Source organism: Chiloscyllium plagiosum, unplaced genomic scaffold (assembly GCF_037043375.1).
Source record: "Chiloscyllium plagiosum isolate Xiang-an unplaced genomic scaffold, Cpla_swu_hap1 HiC_scaffold_35, whole genome shotgun sequence".
Classification (NCBI taxonomy): domain Eukaryota; kingdom Metazoa; phylum Chordata; class Chondrichthyes; order Orectolobiformes; family Hemiscylliidae; genus Chiloscyllium; species Chiloscyllium plagiosum.
The window spans coordinates 8,086,116-8,106,772 of record NW_028270173.1 but is presented as its reverse complement, the minus strand read 5'-3'; the positions used below and the strand labels follow the sequence as shown (position 1 = coordinate 8,106,772).

General features: G+C 54.8%; 1 protein-coding gene across 1 annotated transcript in view; it reads right to left on the bottom strand.

The window, feature by feature from the left end:
* LOC148140016 (nuclear factor 7, brain-like) overlaps nt 1-19,230 on the bottom strand; it is a 30,216-nt gene extending 10,986 nt beyond the window's left edge. The window contains exons 1-5 of the mRNA XM_087979197.1: nt 18,617-19,230; nt 18,431-18,526; nt 18,107-18,340; nt 15,707-15,729; nt 15,491-15,606 (exon numbers count right to left, since the gene is read on the bottom strand). Coding sequence (XP_087835323.1) covers nt 15,491-15,606; nt 15,707-15,729; nt 18,107-18,340; nt 18,431-18,526; nt 18,617-19,027 — 880 coding nt within the window. The 5' untranslated portion in view covers nt 19,028-19,230. The remainder of the gene's footprint in view (nt 1-15,490; nt 15,607-15,706; nt 15,730-18,106; nt 18,341-18,430; nt 18,527-18,616) is intronic.
* Between the last annotated feature and the right edge of the window lie 1,427 nt (nt 19,231-20,657).

Genomic DNA, 20,657 nt, shown 5'->3' with positions numbered 1-20,657 from the left:
GTGTATGTGGGGGGGGATGTGCGTGTGTGGGGTGAAGGGGATGGGTGTGTGGGGGGATAGGGGTGTGTGTGGGGGCGGAGAGGGATGTGTGTGGGGGCGGGAGGGATGTATGTGAGGGGAGGGGTATGTGTGGGGAAGGGGGAGTATGTGTGGGGGGAGAGGGGTGTGTGGGGGGGGGAGGGATGTGTGTGGGGGGAGAGGGGTGTGTGTGAGGGGAGGGATATGTGTGGGGGAGGGGGAGGGATGTGTGTGTAGGGGGTGAGAGGGATGTGTGTGTGGGGGCGGAGAGGGGTGTGTGAGGGGGAGGGGTGTCTGAGTGGGTGTGTGTGTGTGGGGTGGGGTAGAGGGATGTGTGGGATGGGGAGAGGGATGTGTGTGTGTGGGGGAGGGGGAGGGATGTCTGTGAGGGGAGGGGTATGTGTGGGGGAGGGGGAGTGTGTGTGGGGGGAGAGGGTTCTGTGTGGGGGGCGGAGAGGGATGTGTGTGGGGGGGAGGGGGATGTGTGTGGGGGGAGGGGGATGTGTGTGTGTGTGGGGGGAAGGGGGATGTGTGTGTGGGGGCAGAGGGTTGTGTGTGGGGGGCGGAGAGGGATGTGTGTGTGGGGGGGGAGGGATATGTGTGGGGGGAGAGGGTTGTGTGTGGGGGGCGGAGAGGGATGTGTGTGTGGGGGGGGAGGGATATGTGTGGGGGGAGGGGGATATGTGTGTGGGGGGAGAGGGATGTGTGTGTGGGGGGGGTGAGAGGGGTGAATGTGGGTGTGTGTGTGGAGGGGAGAGGGATGTGTATGTGGGGTGGAGGGGGATGTGCTTGTGGGGGGGAGGGTGATGTGTGTGGGGGCGGGAGCGGGATGTGTGTGGGGTGGTAGGGAGTTGTGGGTGGGGAGGGGGATGTGCGTGGGGGGAGGGGGATGCTGTGGGGGGAGGGGGATGTGTGTGGCGGGAGGAGGGTGTGGGGGAGAGGGGGATGTGTGTGGAGGGGAGGGGGATGTTTGGGGGGAGGGGGATGTGTGTGGGGGGAGGGGAGGTTTGTGCGTGGGGGGGAGGGGGATGTGTGTGAGGGGGGGAAGAGGGATGAGTGTGTGTGTGTGTGTGGGGGAGAGGGATGTGTGTGAGGGGGAGGGATATGTGTGTAGGGGGAAAGAGTGATGTGTGTGTGTGGGGGAGGGGGAGTGTGTGGGGGGAGGGGGAGTGTGTGTGTGGGGGGAGGGGAGTGTGTGTGGTGGGGTGAGTGGGGGGAGGGGAGTGTGTGTGTGGGGGGAGGGGGGGTGTGAGCGGGGTGGGGGAGTGTGTGTGTGGGGGGAGGGGAATGTGTGTGGTGGAGTGAGTGGGGGGAGGGGGAGTGTGTGTGTGGGGGGGAGGGGGAGGGATGTGGGTGTGTGGGGGGGGAGAGGGATGTGTGTGAGGGGGAGGGATATGTGTGTAGGGGGGAAGAGTGATGTGTGTGTGGGGGGGGAGAGGGGTGTGTGAGGGGGAGGGGTGTCTGTGTGGGGGGGTGGAGGGAGAGGGATGTGTATTTGGGGGAGAGTGATGTGTGTGTGCGGGAGGGATGTGTGTGGGGGGGAGGGGGGGATGTGTGTGTGGGGGGGAGAGGGATGTTTGTGGGGGGGAGAGGGATGTGTGTGGGGGGGAGGGATGTGTGTGGTGGGGATGGGGAGGGATGTGTGTGGGGGAGGGGGAGGGATGTGTTTGTGTGGGGGGAGAGGGGTGTGTGTGTGTGGGGGGGGAGAGGGCTGTGTGAGGGGGAGGGGTGTGTGTTGGGGGTTTTGTGGGGGGGGTGGGGCTGTGGGGGGGAGGGAGAGGGATGTGTGTGTGGGGGGTAGGGAGATGTTTGTGGGGGGGAGAGGGATGTGTGTGTGGGGCGGCTGAGAGGGGTGAATGTGGGTGTGTGTGTGGAGGGGAGAGGGATGTGTATGTGGGGTGGAGGGGGATGTGCTTGTGGGGGGGGGAGCGGGATGTGTGTGGGGTGGTAGGGAGTTGTGGGTGGGGAGGGGGATGTGCGTTGGGGGGAGGGGGATGTTGTGGGGGGAGGGGGATGTGTGTGGCAGGATGAGGGTGTGGGGGAGAGGGGGATGTGTGTGGCGGGGAGGGGGATGTGTGGGGGGAGGGGGATGTGTGTGGGGGGAGGGGGATGCGTGTGGGGGGGAGATGGATATGTGTGTGTTGGGGGAGGGGATGTGTGTGTGGGGGGGAGGGGGAGGTGTGTGTGTGGGGGGGGAGGGGGATGTGTGTGTGGGGGGGGGAGAGGGATGTGTGTGTGTGGGGGGGTGTGGGGGAGGGGGATGTGTGTGTGGGGGGGAAGAGGGATGTGTGTGTGGGGGGGATGTGTGTCGGGGGGAGGGGAATGTGTGTGTGGAGGGGAATGTGTGTGAGGGGGAGGGGGAGGGATGTGTGTGGGGGGGGAGCGATGTGTGTGAGGGGGAGGGATGTGTGTGAGGGGGAGGGATGTGTGTGTAGGGGGGGAGATGGATGTGTGTGTGTGGGGGGGAAAGGGATGTGTGTGGGGGGGAAGGGGATGTGTGTGGGGGGGAGGGGGATGTGTGTGTGGGGGAGCGGGATGTGTGTGTGGGGGGGGAGGGGATGTGTGCGTGGGGGGAAGGGGTGTGTGTGTGTGGGGGGGAGGGGGATGTGTGTGTTGGGGGGGAGGGGAATGTGTGTGGGGGGGTAGGAAGATGTGTGTGGGGGGAGGGGGATGTGTGTGTGTGGGGGGTATATGTGTGGGGGGTAGGGGATGTGTGTGGGGGGTAGGGGGATGTGTGTGGGGGGTAGGGGGATGTGTGTGGGGGGGAGGGGGATATGTGTGTGGGGGGAGGGGGATATGTGTGTGGGGGGAGGGGGATGTGTGTGTGTGGGGGGAAGGGGGATGTGTGTGTGGAGGGGGGGAAGTGCGTGTGTGGGGCGGAGTGGGAGTGTGTGTGTGGGGGGAGGGGGATGGGTGTGTGGGGGGAGAGGGTTGTGTGTGGGGGGGAGGGGGGTGTGTGTGGGGGGAGGGGGATGTGTGTGTGGGGGGAGAGGGTTGTGTGTGGGGGGCGGAGAGGGATGTGTGTGTGGGGGGAGAGGGTTGTGTGTGGGGGGCGGAGAGGGATGTGTGTGTGGGGGGGAGGGATATGTGTGGGGGGAGGGGGATGTGTGTGTGTGGTGGGAAGGGGGATGTGTGTGTGGAGGGGGGGAAGTGCGTGTGTGGGGTGGAGTGGGAGTGTGTGTGTGGGGGGAGGGGGATGGGTGTGTTGGGGGAGAGGGTTGTATGTGTGTGGGGGGAGGGATATGTGTGGTGGAGGGGGAGGGGTGTATGTGTGGGGGGAGGGGTTATTGTGAGGGGGAGGGATCTGTGTGTGTAGGGGGGAGAGGGATGTGTATGTGGGGGGGAGGGGATGTGTGTGTGGGGTGGAGGGGTGTGTGTAGGGAAGGGGATTTGTGTGTGTGTGGGGGGGAGGGGGATGTGTGTGTTGGGGGGGAGGGGGATGTGTGTGGGGGGGTAGGAAGATGTGTGTGGGGGGAGGGGGATGTGTGTGGGGGGGATGTGTGTGGGGGGGTAGGGGAATGTGTGTGGGGGGAGGGGGATGTGTGTGCGGGGGGGAGGGGGATGTGTGTGCGCGGGGGAGGGGGATGTGTATGTGGGGGGGGATGTGCGTGTGTGGGGTGAAGGGGATGGGTGTGTGGGGGGATAGGGGTGTGTGTGGGGGCGGAGAGGGATGTGTGTGGGGGCGGGAGGGATGTATGTGAGGGGAGGGGTATGTGTGGGGAAGGGGGAGTATGTGTGGGGGGAGAGGGGTGTGTGGGGGGGGGAGGGATGTGTGTGGGGGGAGAGGGGTGTGTGTGAGGGGAGGGATATGTGTGGGGGAGGGGGAGGGATGTGTGTGTAGGGGGTGAGAGGGATGTGTGTGTGGGGGCGGAGAGGGGTGTGTGAGGGGGAGGGGTGTCTGAGTGGGTGTGTGTGTGTGGGGTGGGGTAGAGGGATGTGTGGGATGGGGAGAGGGATGTGTGTGTGTGGGGGAGGGGGAGGGATGTCTGTGAGGGGAGGGGTATGTGTGGGGGAGGGGGAGTGTGTGTGGGGGGAGAGGGTTCTGTGTGGGGGGCGGAGAGGGATGTGTGTGGGGGGGAGGGGGATGTGTGTGGGGGGAGGGGGATGTGTGTGTGTGTGGGGGGAAGGGGGATGTGTGTGTGGGGGCAGAGGGTTGTGTGTGGGGGGCGGAGAGGGATGTGTGTGTGGGGGGGGAGGGATATGTGTGGGGGGAGAGGGTTGTGTGTGGGGGGCGGAGAGGGATGTGTGTGTGGGGGGGGAGGGATATGTGTGGGGGGAGGGGGATATGTGTGTGGGGGGAGGGGGATGTGTGTGTGTGTGGGGGGAAGGGGGATGTGTGTGTGGAGGGGGGGAAGTGCGTGTGTGGGGTGGAGTGGGAGTGTGTGTGTGGGGGGAGGGGGATGGGTGTGTGGGGGGAGAGGGTTGTGTGTGTGTGGGGGGAGGGATATGTGTGGTGGAGGGGGAGGGGTGTATGTGTGGGGGGAGGGGTTATTGTGTGGGGGAGGGATATGTGTGTGTAGGGGGGAGAGGGATGTGTATGTGGCGGGGAGGGGATGTGTGTGGGGGGGGGAGGGGGATGTGTGTGTGTGGGGGGGGGAGGGGCTGTGTGTAGGGAAGGGGATTTGTGTGTGTGTGGGGGGGAGGGGGAATGTGTGTGTTGGGGGGGAGGGGGATGTGTGTGGGGGGTAGGGGGATGTGTGTGGGGGGTAGGGGGATGTGTGTGGGGGGGTAGGGGAATGTGTGTGGGGGGAGGGGGATGTGTGTGCGGGGGGGAGGGGGATGTGTGTGCAGGGGGGGAGGGGGATGTGTGTGTGGGGGGGGATGTGCGTGTGTGGGGTGAAGGGGATGGGTGTGTGGGGGGATAGGGGTGTGTGTGGGGGCGGAGAGGGATGTATGTGAGGGGAGGGGTATGTGTGGGGAAGGGGGAGTGTGTGTGGGGGGAGAGGGGTGTGTGGGGGGGGGAGGGATGTGTGTGGGGGGGAGGGGTGTGTGTGAGGGGAGGGGTATGTGTGGGGGAAGGGGAGGGATGTGTGTGTAGGGGGTGAGAGGGATGTGTGTGTGGGGGCGGAGAGGGGTGTGTGGGATGGGGAGAGGGATGTGTGGGATGGGGAGAGGGATGTGTGTGTGTGGGGGAGGGGGAGGGATGTCTGTGTGGGGAGTAGAGGGATGTGTGTGTGGGTGGGGGGAGAGGGGTGTGTGAGGGGGAGGGTTGTCGGTGTGGGAGGGAGATGGATGTTTGTGGGGGGAGAGAGGGATGTGTGTGTGGGGGAGAGGGAGGGGTGTGTGTGTGGGGGAGGGGATGGGTGTGTGGGGTGGGAGAGGGGTGTGTGAGGGGGAGGGGTGTCTGTGTGGGGGCGTGTGTGGGGGGAGGGAGAGGTATGTTTGTGGGGGGGAGGGAGAAGGATGTGTGTGGGGGTGGAGAAGGATGTTTGTGGGGGGGGTTGAGAGGGATGTGTGTGTGGGGAAGGGGATGTGTATGTGTGTGTGGGGTGGGATGTGTGTGAGGGGAGGGATATGTGTGGTGGAGGGGGAGGGGTGTGTGTGTGTGGGGGAGAGGGATGTGTGTGTGTGGGGGAGCGGGATGTGTGTGGGGGGGAGGGGATGTGTGTGTGGAGGGGGTGAGGGGGATGTGTGTGTTGGGGGGGAGGGGGCTGTGTGTGGGGGGGTAGGAAGATGTGTGTGGGGGAGGGGGATGTGTGTGTGGGGGGGATGTGTGTGGGGGGTAGGGGATGTGTGTGGGGGGTAGGGGATGTGTGTGGGGGGGGAGGGGGATGTGTGTGGGGGGAGGGGGATGTGTGTGGGGTGAGGGGGATGTGTGTGCGGGGGGGAGGGGGATGTGTGTGGGGGGGTGGGGCATGTGTGTGTGGGGGAGGGGGAGTGTGTGTGGGGGGTAGGGGGAGTGTGTGTGTGTGTGCAGGGGAGGGGGATGGTTGTGTGGGGGGAGAGGGGTGTGTGTGAGGGGGGAGAGGGATGTGTGTGTGAGGGGAGGGGTATGTGTGGGGGAGGGGGAGGGGTATGTGTGGGGGAGGGGGAGGGGGATGTGTGTGTGGGGGAGAGGGAGGGATGTGTGTGGGGGGGGAGAGAGATGTGTGTGTATGTGTGGGGGGGAGGGATGTGTGTGTGGGGGAGGGATGTGTGTGGGGGAGGGGGAGGGATGTGTGTGTGGGGGGGAGAGGGATGTGTGTGTGGGGGAGGGGGAGGGTTGTGTGTGGGGGAGAGGGAGGGATATGTGTATAGGGGGTGAGAGGGATGTATGTGTGGGGGCGGAGAGGGGTGTGTGAGGGGGAGGGGTGTCTGAGTGGGTGTGTGTGGGGTGGGGTAGAGAGATGTGTGAGGGGGAGAGGTGTCTGTGTGGGGGGGGTGTGGGGGGAAGGGAGAGGGATGTTTGTGGGGGGAGAGAGGGATGAGTGTGTGTGGGGGAGGGGGATGTGTGTGTGGGGGGGGAGAGGGGTGTGTGAGGGGAGGGGTGTCTGTGCTGGGGCGTGTGTGGGGGGAGGGAGAGGGATGTTTGTGTGGGGGTTGAGAGGGGTGTGTGTGGGGGGAGGAGGGGGATGTGTGTGTGGGGGGGAGGGGCATGTGTGTGGGGGGGAAGGGGGTGTGTGTGTGGGGGGAGGGGTGTGTGTGTGGGGGGGAGGGGTGTGTGTGTGGGGGGGGAGGGGTGTGTGTGTGTGGGGTGGAGGGGGATGTGTGTGTGGGGGGAAGGGGGATGTGTGTGTGGGGGGAAGGGGGATGTGTGTGTGGGGGGAGGGGGATGTGTGTGTGGGGGGGAAGGGTATGTGTGTGTGGGGAAGGGGATGTGTGTGTGGGGGGAAGGGGGATGTGCGTGTGTGGGGGGGAGGGGTGTGTGTGTGTGGGGGGGGTGGGGGGAGGGGGAGTGTGTGGGCAGAGTGGGAGGGTGTGTGGGGGGGGAGTGTGTGTGTGGGGGAGGGGGATGGGTGTGTGTGGGGAGAGGGATGTGTGTGTGGGGGGGAGAGGAATGTGTGTGGGGGGGGAGAGGGATGTGTGTGTGGGGGAGGGGGAGGGATGTGTTTGGGGGGGGAGGGATGTGTGTGAGGGGGAGGGATGTGTGTGTGGGGGGCTAGAGGGGTGTGTGAGTAGGAGGGGTGTCTGTGTGGGTGTGTGTGTGGGTGGTGGAGGGAGAGGGATGTGTGTGTGGGGGGGAGAGGGATGTGTGTGTGGGGGAGAGGGATATGTGTGTAGGGGAGGGATGTGTATGGGGGGGGGATGGTGTGTGTGAGGGGGAGGGGTGTCTGTGTGGGGGGGGTGTGGGGGGAGGGAGAGGGGTGTTTGTGGGGGGGAGGAAGGGGAATGTGTGTGGGGGGAGAGGGATGTTTGTGGGGGTGTTGAGAGGGGTGTGTGTGGGGGGTGAGGGGGATGTGTGTGTGCGGGGGAGGGGTGTGTGTGGGGGGGAGGGGGATGTGTGGGGGTAGGGGGATGTGTGTGTGGGGGGGTAGAGGGATGTGTGTGGGGGGAGGGGGATGTGTGTGGGGGGGAGGGGGATGTGTGTGTGGGGGGGAGGGGGGATGTGTGTGGGGGGGGAGGGGAATGTGTGTGGGGGGAGGGGGATGTGTGTGTGTGGGGGGAGGGGGATGTGTGTGTGTGGGAGGAGGGGGATGTGTGTGTGTGGGGGAGGGGGATGTGTGTGTGTGGGGAGGGGAATGTGTGTGTTTGGGAGGAGGGGGAGGTGTGTGTGGGGGGGAGGGGGAGTGTGTGTGGGGGGGTGAGGGGTGTGTGTGGGGGGGTGAGGGGTGTGTGTGTGGGGGGAGGGGATGTGTGTGCGTGGGGGGAGGGGGATGTGTGTTTGTGGGGAGGAGGGGGATGTGTGTCTGTGTGGGGGGGAGGGCGATGTGTGTGTGGGGGGGAGGGGTGTGTGTGGGTGGAGGGGGTGAGGGGGATTTGTGTGTGGGGGGGGAGGGGGATGTATGTGTGTGTGGGGGGGATGTGCATGTGTGGGGCGAAGGGGAAGTGTGTGTGTGGGGTGAGTGTGTGTAGGGTGGGAGGGCGAGTGTGTGGGGTTGTAGGGGGAGTGTGTGGGAAGAGTGGGAGTGTGTGTTTGGGGGGACTGTGTGTGGGGTGGGAGGGCGAGTGTGTGGGGTTGGAGGGGGAGTGTGTGGGCAGAGTGGGAGTGTGTGTTTGGGGGGAGTGTGTGTGGGGGGAGGGGGATGTGTGTGTGTGGGGAGAGGGGTGTGTGTGGGGAGAGGAGAGGGATGTGTGAATGGGGGGGAGAGGGATGTGTGTGTGGGGGAGGGGTGTCTGTGTGGGGGTGTGTGTGGGGGGAGGGAGAGGGGTGTTTGTGGGGGGAGGGAGAGGGATGTGTGTGGGGGGAGAGGGATGTTTGTGGGGGTGTTGAGAGGGGTGTGTGTGTGTGGGGGGGAGGGGGATGTGTGTGTGGGGGGAGGGGGATGTGTGTGCGGGGGGAGGGGGATGTGTGTGTGGGGGGAAGGGGATGTGTGTGTGGGGGAGGGGGTTGTGCGTGTGTGGTAGATGTGTGTGGGGGGGGAGGTGGATGTGTGTGTGGGGGGGGAGGGGGATGTGTGTTTGTGGGGAGGAGGGGGATGTGTGTGTGTGGGGAGGAGGGGGATGTGTGTGTGTGGTGGGGAGGGGGATGTGTGTGTAGGGAGGAGGGGGATGTGTGTGTGCAGGGGAGGGGTGTGTGGGTGGAGGGGGTGAGGGGGATTTGTGTGGGGGGGAGGGGGATGTGTGTGTGTGTGGGGGGGGATGTGCATGTGTGGGGCGAAGGGGAGTGTGTGTGTGGGAGGGGAGTGTGTGTGGGGTGGGAGGAGGATTGTGTGGGGTGGGGGGAGTATGTGGGGGGGAGGGGGAGGGTTGTGTGTGTAGGTGGGAGTGGGATGTGTGTGTGGGGGGGTGAGGGATGTGTGTGTGGGGGGAGGGGTTTGTGTGAGGGGAGGGGTGTGTGTGGGGGAGGGGGAGGGGTGTGTGTGTGTGTGTGTGTGGGGGGGTGAGGGGTGTGTCTTTGGGGTGAAGGGGGTGTGGGGGGGAGGGGTGGGTGTGGGTGGGTGTGGAGGGGAGGATGTGTTTGTGTGGGGGGGAGGGGTGTGTGTATATGTGGAGGGGAGGGGTGTGTGTGTGTGTGTGGAGGGGAGGGTGTGTGTGTGTGTGTGTGTGTGTGTGTGTGTGTGTGTGTGTGTGTGGAGGCCTGTGACTAGTGGAGTGCCACAAGGATCAATGCTGGGCCCTCTACTTTTTGTCATTTACATAAATGTTTTGGATGTGAGCATAAGAGGTACAGTTTGCAGATGACACCAAAATTGGAGGTGTAGTGGACAGGGTTACCTCAGATTACAAGAAGATCTGGACCAGATGGGCCAATGGGCTGAGAAGTGGCAGATGGAGTTTAATTCAGATAAATGTGAGGCGCTGCATTTTGCGAAAGCAAATCTTAGCAGGACTTATAGACTTAATGGTAAGGTCCAAGGGAGTGTTGCTGAACAAAGACACCTTGGAGTGCACACCTGCCTGATCAGCCTGGACCAAGAGAAAGCCTTTGACAGGATATCACACAGGTATATGAGAGATGTTCTCTCCAAAATGGGCTTTGGGGAGGGAATCTGCAATTGGATCAGACTGCTCTACACCAACATTGTCAGTGCAGTCTCAATCAATGGATGGGAATCAGATAGCTTCCCAGTCAGATCTGGAGTCAGGCAGGGCTGCCCCCTCTCTCCTGCCTTGTTTGTGTGCTGCATAGAGCCATTTGCCGAGTCCATCAGGAAGGATGTGAGCCTGAGAGGGATGACTATTCCTGGCAGCGGGGGCCTGCAGGTTAAGGCCTCCCTGTACATGGATGACGTCACCGTTTTCTGCTCGGATCCGCTGTCCATGCGCAGACTCATGTGCAGATGTGACCAGTTCGAACGGGCCTCGGGGGCCAAGGTAAACCGAGGCAAGAGCGAGGCCATGCTCTTCGGGAACTGGGCCGACCAATCCTCGATCCCCTTCACCGTCAGGACCGACCACCTGAAGGTGCTGGGTATTTGGTTCGGAGGGGCTGGGGCGTGCGCCAAGTCTTGGGAGGAGCGTATCAGCAAAGTGAGGTAGAAACTGGGCAGATGGAAGCTACGGTCGCTCTCCATCGCGGGAAAAAACCTGGACATCAGGTGTGAGGCACTGTCATTGCTATTATACGTGGCACAGGTCTGGCCTATTCCCAGAACCTGTGCCGCTGCAGTCACCCAGGCCATCATCCAGTTTATATGGAGATCAAAGATGGACCGGGTCCGAAGGGACTCACTGTATAAAGATCTGGGCAACAGGGGAAAAAATACACCCAATGCCACCCTCACCCTGATGGCCACCTTTGTGTGTGGCTGCATCAAGCTGTGCGTGGATCCCCGGTACGCAAACACCAAGTGTCACTACGTACTGAGGTTCTACCTGTCCCCGGTGTTGCGAAGGATGGGCCTGGCCTCGCTGCCGCGGAATGATCCGAGTAGTTGGACCGTTCCGTATCACCTGTCCTTCGTGGAGAAATTTATCAAGAAAAACACCTTTGACCACAAGTCCATCAGGAAGTGGTCAGCACGTAGTGTCCTTGAGACCCTTCGGGAAAAGGAGAGGGCGGATCCTATCGAGCGGTTCCCTGAGCAGACTGTCAAAGCCATTTGGCAGAATGCCTCATCGCCAGAACTTTCCAACAAGCACCAAGACATGGCTTGGCTGGTGGTGAGAAGGGCTCTGCCTGTGAGATCCTTTATGCACGCCCGGACTCTCAGCCGCACCGCACGCTGCCCTCGAAGCGGCTGCGGGGGGGACAAGACTGTCACACACCTCCTTCTGGAATGTGCCTACGCAGAGGAAGTCTGGAGAGGAATGCAGTGGTGTTTGTCGAGGTTCGTCCCGAGCAGCGCCGTGACGCGGGACTCCGTGCTCTATGGTCTGTTCCCCGGGACGCACACCGAGACAAACATCAACTGTGCCTGGAGGATCATCAACTCGGTGAAGGACGCTCTCTGGGTGGTCCAAAACCTGCTGATCTTCCAGCTGAAGGAGTTGACCCCGACTGAGTGTTGCAGACTGGCACATTCCAAGGTGCAGGACTACGTGTTGAGGGACGCGCTGAAGCTTGGGGCAGCTGCCGCCAAGGCGCGGTGGGGAAAGACCACTGTGTAAAGTCTGCCTGCCTAACGAAGAACAGGGGGCCCATGCAGTCATTTGGGCTCTGCTGACGCCTCAGCTAATTATATGGGCATATGATCAAAAAATGTACAGACCTGTATAAAAATGATAAATTCTGATCTCTGTATGTACATGTTTACATATGTATGGCATGACCAACTGTACAGACAATCAAATTATTTATGAATAAAGTATATTTTTGAAATAAAAAAAAAAGAGACCTTGGAGTCTAGGTTCATAGCTCATTGAAAGTGGAATTACAGGTAGAGAGGATAGTGAAGAAGGCGTTTGGTATGCTTTCCTTTATTGGTCAGAGTATTGCGTAGAGGAGTTGGGAGGTCATGTTGTGGCTCTACAGGACATTGGTTAGGCCACTGTTGGAATATTGCGTGCAATTCTGGTCTCCTTCCTATCGGAAAGGTGTTGTGAAACTTGAAAGGGTTCAGAAAAGATTTCCAAGGATGTTGCCAGGGTTGGAGGATTTGAGCAATAGGTTGAACAGGCTGGGGCTGCTTTCCCTGGAGCGTCAGATGCTGAGGGGTGACCTTATAGAGGTTTACAAAATTATGACGGGCATGGATAGGGTAAATGGGCAAAGTCTTTTCCCTGAGGTGGGGGTGTCCAGAACTAGAGGACATAGGTTTAGGGTGAGAGGGGAAAGATATGAAAGAAACCGAAGGGGCAATTTTTTCACGCAGAAGGTAGTACGTGTATGGAATGAGCTGCCAGAGGAAGTGGTGGAGGCTGGTACAATTACAACATTTAAAAGGCATTTGGATGGGTATATGAATAGGAGGGATACGGGTGGGGTGCTCGCAGGTGGGACTAGATTGGGTTGGAATATCTGGTCGGCACGGACGAGTTGGACCGAAGGGTCTGTTTCCATGCTGTACATCTCTATGACTCTCTGACTCTAAATTCTAACTTACATCGTCCTTCTCCCAAGTGAAGACAGAAGCAAGATAGTAAATTAACACCCTGTGTCTCTCCTCCAGCTCCATACCTGGATTGCTCCTTGATCCCTACATTTTCCTGGTTATTCTCTTCCCCTTAATATACTGATGAAATATCTTGGAATTCTCCCTCATTTTAGCCACTAGTGTTTTCTCATGCACCTACTTTGCTCTCTCAATTACTTTCTTAAATTCCCAGCTGCTCTTTCAGTACTCCATGTGGGCCTTGTAATTCCCAGCTCTTACACTCCAACCACATTGAAAGGGCCACCTTTCCAATAGCTCTTCCTGATTACATGCTGCCCCTGAGTGCTAGTTTTCTGCATTTCATGCGCAAATACTCTCAAGTGCCATTGTGGTGCACCTTTCTGCAGTTTTTCTCCATTTAAATAATTCTTTGTTCTTTTGTTTTCTCTTCAAAATAAAGAACTTTCCCAAATTAATCCTCCATTTGCCAACTTTATGCCAGTTACTTGAACCATCAATGTCTCTGTGAATTGTTTGTATCCACCTGTTTTAGAATTGTCTGCAAATTTGGTGACAGTGCATTAACTTCTTTCCTCCAAATCATTAATATTTATTGTAAACATTTGCAGTCACAGCACTGATCCCTGTGGAACCCCACTGGCCACAGGTCACCAACCTGTAAAAGCACTCCTTATCCCCACCTGCTGTTTCCTGCCCATAAGCCAATTCTTTCTCCATCCCATAATCCTGCCAACAGTACCATGGCCTCTTCATCTTTCTTGAAGTATCTTGTTGAATGCTTCTAGAAGTCCAAATAAAACTCTACTGGCTCCCTTCCATTCCATTCCCTCTAGTTGAGATCTCCTCAAAAGCTTTCATAACTGAGACAGATATTAATTTCCTTTTATAAAACCACGCTGACTCTGCTTGATGAGATTATGATTTTCTGAATATTCTACTGTTACTTCCACAGTAACTAACTGCAATACTTTTCCAATAATAGATCATGGGATAATCTGCCTATAGTTACCTGCTTTTTGCCTCCTTCCCTTATTAAACAGACGTGTCATATTAGCAGTTTTCCAATCCTCTGGTACTTTTCCAGAATTGAGCAATTTAAGGAGAATTACAACAAATGCCTTCACTATCTCTGTAGTGACCTGTTTTAGAATCCTCAGATGTAAGCCGTCAGGGCCAAGCAACCTCTCTGCCTTCAGCCCCATTAGTTTGTCTCACACTATTTCAACATTATACTCTGGGGAGAAAGTGAGGTCTGCAGATGCTGGAGATCAGAGCTGAAAATGTGTTGCTGGAACAGCGCAGCAGGTCAGGCAGCATCCAGGGAACAGGAGAATCGACGTTTCGGGCATAAGCCCTTCTTCAGGAATTTTCTGTTTGGCTTGTCCTAAGATGGATGTATTGTTCCAGTCGAAGTGGTGTCCTTCCTTATCTGTATGTAAGGATACTAGTGACAGAGGATCATGTCGTTTTGTGGCTAGTTGGTGTTCATGTATCCTGGTGGCTAGTTTTCGCCTGTTTGTCCAATGTAGTGTTTGTTACAATCCTTGCATGGTATTTTGTAAATGACATTAGTTTTGCTTGTTGTCTATATAGGGTCTTTCAAGTTCATTAGCTGCTATTTTAGTGTTTTGGTGGGTTTGTGGGCTACCATGTTGTCGAGGGGTCTGAGTAGTCTGGCAGTTGTTTCCGAGATGTCTTTGATGTGGGGGTAAGTGGCTAGGGTTTCTGGATGTGTTTTGTCTGCTTGGGTTTGTTGCTGAGAAATTGGCGGACTGTGTTCATTGGATATCCATTCTTTTTGAATACACGATATAGGTGATTTTCCTCTGCTCTGCCGTAGTTCCTCTGTGCTGCAGTGTGTTGGCTCATTGAAGTGACGTTCTGATGCAGATAAGATAGGACATCACTTTGACTGGAACAACACATTGAGTTAGACCCCATCTACTACTCCCTGAGAAAAAGAACAGGAAATGACATCACCAACCCAAAGACACCCAAACATATAAATAGAAAGCAGGAATCGCCTGAGGCCCACAACCGACATGTTACCTGGTAGGTTGATGAAACGTCTGGAAATGAACCTCCCAGCTCAGCATGCAAACCTACATCCAGAAGCTCAACCTGAGCTACAAATCTTCTCAAAACTCGTACAGAGCAGTGTCTGAGAGTTCCTGTCTTGGTGAAGGTTTGGGATTGAACCGTCACAGCTGACCAGCTGAACATGATATTTCACATTCGGGAGACTTCTGCATCACTGTCTTGGCAAGCATTTATTGTCCAACCCTAATTATCCTGGAGGCTGCTCATTAACCCATTGTCATCCATGTAGGGGAGGGTCACCCACTGGGCAGTTAGGAGAGGATTTCCAGCATTTTGGCCCAATTCAGCATGGTGTATGGCATACAGGACAATTTGCAAGTGATGGTATTCCTGTCTATCTGCTATCCTTACCCTTCCAGTCGGTTCAGGTTGCATAATTGGAAGTTGCTCTCTGAGGAGGCTTGGTGAGTTTTCTCACACTTTTTTTTAAGTGTACACATTTCTGCAACTGTGTGTCAGTGATGCAGGGAGTGAATGTTAGAGGGATTAGACAGAGTCCATTCAAGCAGCATGTTTTGTCCTGGATTGTGTTGAGCTTCTTCAGTACAATTGGGGCTGCAGTCATCCAGGCAAGTGGAGAGACCTCTATTATATGCCAAATCTCTGCCTTATAGATGGAGGACTAGTAACTGAGGAGTCAGTAGGTGAGTTGCTGGCTGCAGACTTTTCACTCTCTGACCTGCTCTTGTAGCTATAGTGTGTGTTTGGCAGGTGAGTTCAGTTTCCGGTCAATGGTAACCTCCAGGATGTTGCAAGTGGAGGATGCAGTGATGAATGGAATTGTTACTGAACATCAAGTGTTGATGGTTACATTCTCTCTTGTTGGAAACGGTCATTGCCTGGCACTCGTGTGGCACGAATGTTACTTGTCACTTGTCAGCTCAAAGCTGAACAGCTGGACAGAGTCATGGCCTCATTGTATTTGAACATGGATTGTTTCAGGATCTGAGAGGTTGGAAACGGTGCTGTTATTGTGCAATCATTAGTGAATATCTCATCATCTCCACCGTGACCTTATCACGGAGGGAAGTCCATTCATGAAGCAGCTGAAGATGCTTAGGCCGAGCCATTACTCTGACAAACTCCTCCAGAAATGTCTGGGAGCTGAGATGGTTGATCTTGAACAATCACAACCATCTTCCCTTGTGTTCAGTATGACTCAAAAAAGTAGAGAGATTTCCACTGATTCCTATTAACTACAGTTTTGCTCATTACAGACTTTGATATTTGCATGAACAAAAATACAAGTTATACAATATAAATCAGGCCAAAAGAGGAACTTATCTGAGCTTTACCAGGGTGAGTGGCTTCCTGCATTTCTTTCCATACAAGAAAAGGGAAGAGGTTGCAGAATGTTTCAGTGGAGATGGTACCATCTGTTAGTGAGAGCACATAACTGTCGTCACTGATCCTGTAAATGTTAAACATTAATTGATTAGAAATTTAGAAGAAACACTTTCCTGAGTAATTTCACCAACTTGCACTGAGTTTCAGTAAAGTGCATGTCCTACCTTCTCTTCCGAGATGCTTCCTCCTGAAATAAACAAAACACAATCTGAGTTGACAGAGACTGACTGTCTACATCCAGAAAGCAGCAATAACACTCACATTGTTACAAGCTGCTGAGAACTGCCAATTCTGATTGTTGCAGGCATCGAATAGAAAGAGGATGTGACACCAAGGATATTGAAGACCAGAAGAATAAATACAAAATTTGAACAATTACAAAGGATTGAAAGAAACATTAATATATTTTAATGGATAAAAATCTGACTTTGATATTTAAAATTACAATAAAGAAAGGGATTGATTCCATAGATTCAGTAAAGATATTTTCACTTCTAAGGAATCTAAACATGTGAGTCTGTGAACATCATCCTGTTATAAAATAAATCCAATAAGTAAATACAGAACCTGTCAAAAACCGGGCGTGAGGCCTTCGGATCAGGAGACCTACTCAAATGACCTTCGCAGAGCCATTAAGCCAGCCAAGGACCAACACTGATCTAAACCAGAGACCCAGACAGACACCCGGCGACTATGGCAAGGACTGATTGACATCACAGGTTCTAAAAAGAGACAGTGCAAGATAGCAGACAATGACATATCCCTCCCAGATCGTCTCAACGTCTTCCATGCTCGCTTTGAGCAAACTTTCGGTGGAGAGGTAGCACCTATTGAGACAAGTCCGGATGAACCTATCCCAACAGCCACTGCATCAGAGGTCAGATCAGTTTTCCTTCCTGTGAATCCAATGAAAGCAATAGGACCAGACGGAGTACCAGGCCGTGCAGTCAGAGCATGCACAGATCAACTGGCAGAAGTCTTCTTGGACATCTTCAACCTCTCCCTGCAGCAGGCCACTGTCCCTGCCTGTTTCAAGAGGGCCAACATCATCCCTGTATCTAAGAAGGCTCATACAGCATGTCTCAATGACTACCACCCCGTGGCCCTAACTTTGGTGGTCATGTCATTAATCAACTCCACCCTCCCCATTACTCTTGACCCACTCCAATTTGCCTATTGGACCAATAGATCCATGTCAGATGCCATATCAGTGTCCTTCACTCCTCCCTATAACACCTTGACACCAAGAACAGCTACATAAGAATCCTACTCATTGACTACAGTTCAGCTTTCAACACTATTATCCCCTCGAGACTGATTTATTAAACTTAGTGATCTCGGCCTAAGCCCCACTCTCTGCAACTGTATCCTCAGTTTCCTGACCCACAGGTCATAATCAGTGAAGATTGGGGACAATAGTTCATCCTCACTAACACTCAACACTGGAGTCCCCCCAGTGGTGGGTACTCAGCCCCCTACTGTACTCACTGTATATCCATGACTGTGTCACCAAATACCAGACTAATGCCATTTACAAGTTCGATGATGATACCATTACAGTCAGTTGACTCTCAGATGGCGACGAAACAGACTACAGATGGGAGGTGGAAGACCTAGAAAAATGATGCACTGAGAGAAACCTAGCTCTCAATGCCGGAAAACCAAGGAACTTATTATTGACTTTCGGTGGGATGTTATTCATGCCTCCCCTGCACATTAACAGCACAGAGGTGGAATGAGTGGAGAGTGTCAAGCTCCTGGGAGTGGTCATCCACAACAAACTTTCTTGGACTCTTCAAGTGGACGCACTGGTTACAAAGGCCCAACAACATCTCTTCTTCCTCAGGCAGCTGAGGAAATTTGGCATGACAGCGAATACCCTTGCCAATTTTTGTAGGTGCGCCATGGAGAGCATTCTGTCTGGATGTATCACTACCTGGTATGGCAACTGTACCATTCAAGATTGGAGACAGTTACAGAGAGTGGTCAACTTGGCCCGGACAATCACAAAGGCCAATCTCCCACCTATAGAATCCATCTACCAGGCTCGCTGTCAAGGAAAGGCCGCCAGCATTCTCAAAGATCCATCCCACCCTGACAATGTTTTCCTACAATCTCTACCATCGGGGAGAAGGTACAGAATCCTGAACACACGCACCAGCCGGTTTTGCAACAGTTTCTTGTTAGAATACTGAGTGGACTCACAAACTCTGAACATTCCCCTGCACCTGTATGTTTGTTTTTGCTGCTGTTTGCCTATTATTTACTGTCTATGTGACTTAACTCTGTGATCTGCCTGTATTGCTCGCAAGACAAAGCTTTTCACTGTGCCCCGGTGCACGTGACAATAAATTCATTTCAATTCAATTCCATGGGGAATTCAGGAGAAATGTCTTGATCAAGAAAGTGATGAGAATGTGGAACCCACAGTCACACAGTGTGATTGAGACAAATATATTGAACAGGAAAGTGGAGAACCTAATGTTGGAGAAAGCAGCAGAGGAAGATAGTGATGGAGGATGGGTGTCTCTTTCACTGAACTAAACTGAAACATAATCCCTCACCTTCAGAAATATCACTCCGTCTGTTTGTTTCAATTGTTTTTCCAAGTTTGAGAGTTTCTGCTGAAGAGAATTTAAATTCTTTTGAATTTTACAGAGATTTAGCTCCATTGCTTTGAGAATGTTTTCCTCTTGTTCCCTGAGATCTCGGAGTAAACTCTGCTCTTTCTCAGTCAGCATCTGGTGCATTTTAGTGAACTCGGATTTGATGTGAGTCTGCAGGCTGCTGGATTCCTCCTGTCAGGGGAAATATAAAAACAATATGTTTCCGCAAAAAAAAACAAATGAACAAATCAAATGTTGAAGCCGAACCCGGGGAGATTTTACCTGAATTTGGGAAATCTTCTGTTTCTGCTCCCGCTCCATTTCTAGAGCTGCTGATTTTTTCTCTGTGAGAGAATCCAAGGAAGATTTCACCCGCTCCTGGGATTGGGAGAGAAAATCAGAAAATAAAAGTGTTAGACCATGAAAATGTGATGAAATAATCAGGGGACGGAATCTGTTTCCTTTTACCTTGTAGATTCCAACAGCTTCTTTAATCGGCATGAAGTTGTGAGATTTGTGTTCCCGGGAATCTCTACAAACCAGACACATCAATTTCTTGTCAGTTTCACAAAACAGCTTCAGTTCTTCCTGATGTTCCTCACAGTGATGTTTACTTTCCTTCTCTTGTGGATTCAGATTTAATGTTCGAGCTTTCTCGATCAGATTCGCTAAGGCCCGGTTTCCTCTGAGGGATCTGTCCGGAAACTCCTGTCTACATTCCGGGCAGGAGTTTCTCTCCTGCTTTTCCCAGCTCTGGGTGATACAGGAGCGGCAGAAGTTGTGTTCACACTCCAGTATAACCGGATCGGTGAAGAAATCCAGACAAATGGGACAGATTACCTCCTCGGTCAAACTCAGGACCTGCTGTCTGAAAGCCATGTTCACCCTCAGCACTTCCTGATTCAAACCCCTTTCAGTTTCGCTGTCCCTGCGCTGCTGAACACATTCAGCTCAGGCAGCACCGAGATGGTGATAGTTCATACAGGGCTTCCTTTCTGTATCCACCGGCACCGTCCATCGCAGAGTCTCGGACTAATTCGCCGTCGGCTGGATGTGACTGGAGCATTCCGTTTTCAGGAAATGAATAACAGACCCCAAACCCCCAACAATGAGCGTAAAATATTCTCCCTACATTCTCTCCCACTTATCTCTGTTGGTACATAACTCACTGAAAGAAAATTATGATGTATTTTTGGTGGTGGTTTCTCAGCCTTTAAATATAAATTGTGTATTGTTCAGCTCCTGGCCCTCCCATCAAGTGTTTGGTCCTGGCAAAACCATGGGAATCCCTGAAGCCGGGAGGTGAGTGGGAGTGGTGTAGGTGGGTGGAGAGAGGATGGGAGGGGGTGGGGATGTTGTCCTGGGAGTGACTGGCAGCCTGCTGCTCTCCTTCATATCCTTCAGTCCCAAAGCAGCCCCAGGCACGGATGGCCAAGTTGTGTTGGTCTTTGTGGGAAACACAAGCTGAAACATATTGTCCAGCGCCTCCTCACCTCTCCCTTACAATCCAGCAGGATCCTCTCAATCCTCACTTTGGGAGTCACTGCACAGAACTGAAGGGCCTCATCCCTGGTCCCATTCTGGGAAATCTCCCCTTGCACCATCCCTTCGGCCTTGACATCCTTCCGAAAGGGCAGGCCCAGAATTGGCTGCAGCTTGGGCGGGAGACAAGTGGGAATCCTGTTGGTGTCATTTCCACTATTTCTCTGGGCTCACTGCTGGATCCCACTAAATACCGCAGACAGTCCAGGGAATCTGCACCAGGGATATTCAACCCCAAGGGTTTCCATCAAACTGGACACACGGCAGCAATTCTCCCTCAGATTGTATCTCCCTCTCCCAGACACGGGGCAGGGGGAGGGCCTGACAGGACATGAGTCTCCATGAGAGTGTCCTTCTCTTCAATCGGCTGGTGGGATGTGGGACTCACTGCCACATGGAGTCATTGGGGGGATTGTCTAGGCTGCCCAGACCCAAGTGAGAGGTGTTTTCCCAATAGGGGCTCCCATAGGCGGTGGAGTCAGATCAGGCCCTTCACAGGACGGGGAATGCAGGCGGGTTTGAAACAGTGAGGGATTTAGGGGAAATTGTATCCCTGGCTCCCAAATTGATCCGAATATAGAAGGATGTATCTCCTTCCGTGATGCGGTGGATATTGTCTGGGCTATTGATTGTGACAATGACTTCTTCCATTTCTGAAAGGAATGACCTGATGATGCTGATCCTGTCTCATTGTTGTCATGTCCTAAAGTGTCCTTTGTTCATGATCTCAGTCCCTGTTGGAGGCTCTGGTGTTGGGAAGGATGTTGGGAAGCTTGGAAAAGTTCAGAAAAGATTTGGAGGCCAGTGGTCCATCTGATTTAATTCTTTGTTGGTGGTTTCTGCAGTGGGAGGGTTGAGAGATGTCTGACACATTAGCCAGAATAAGATGTGCAGCTCGGGTGCATTGGCCTTGCTAAATTGCCTGTGGTGTTAGGTGCATTAGTCAGGGGTAAACATAGGGTAGGGG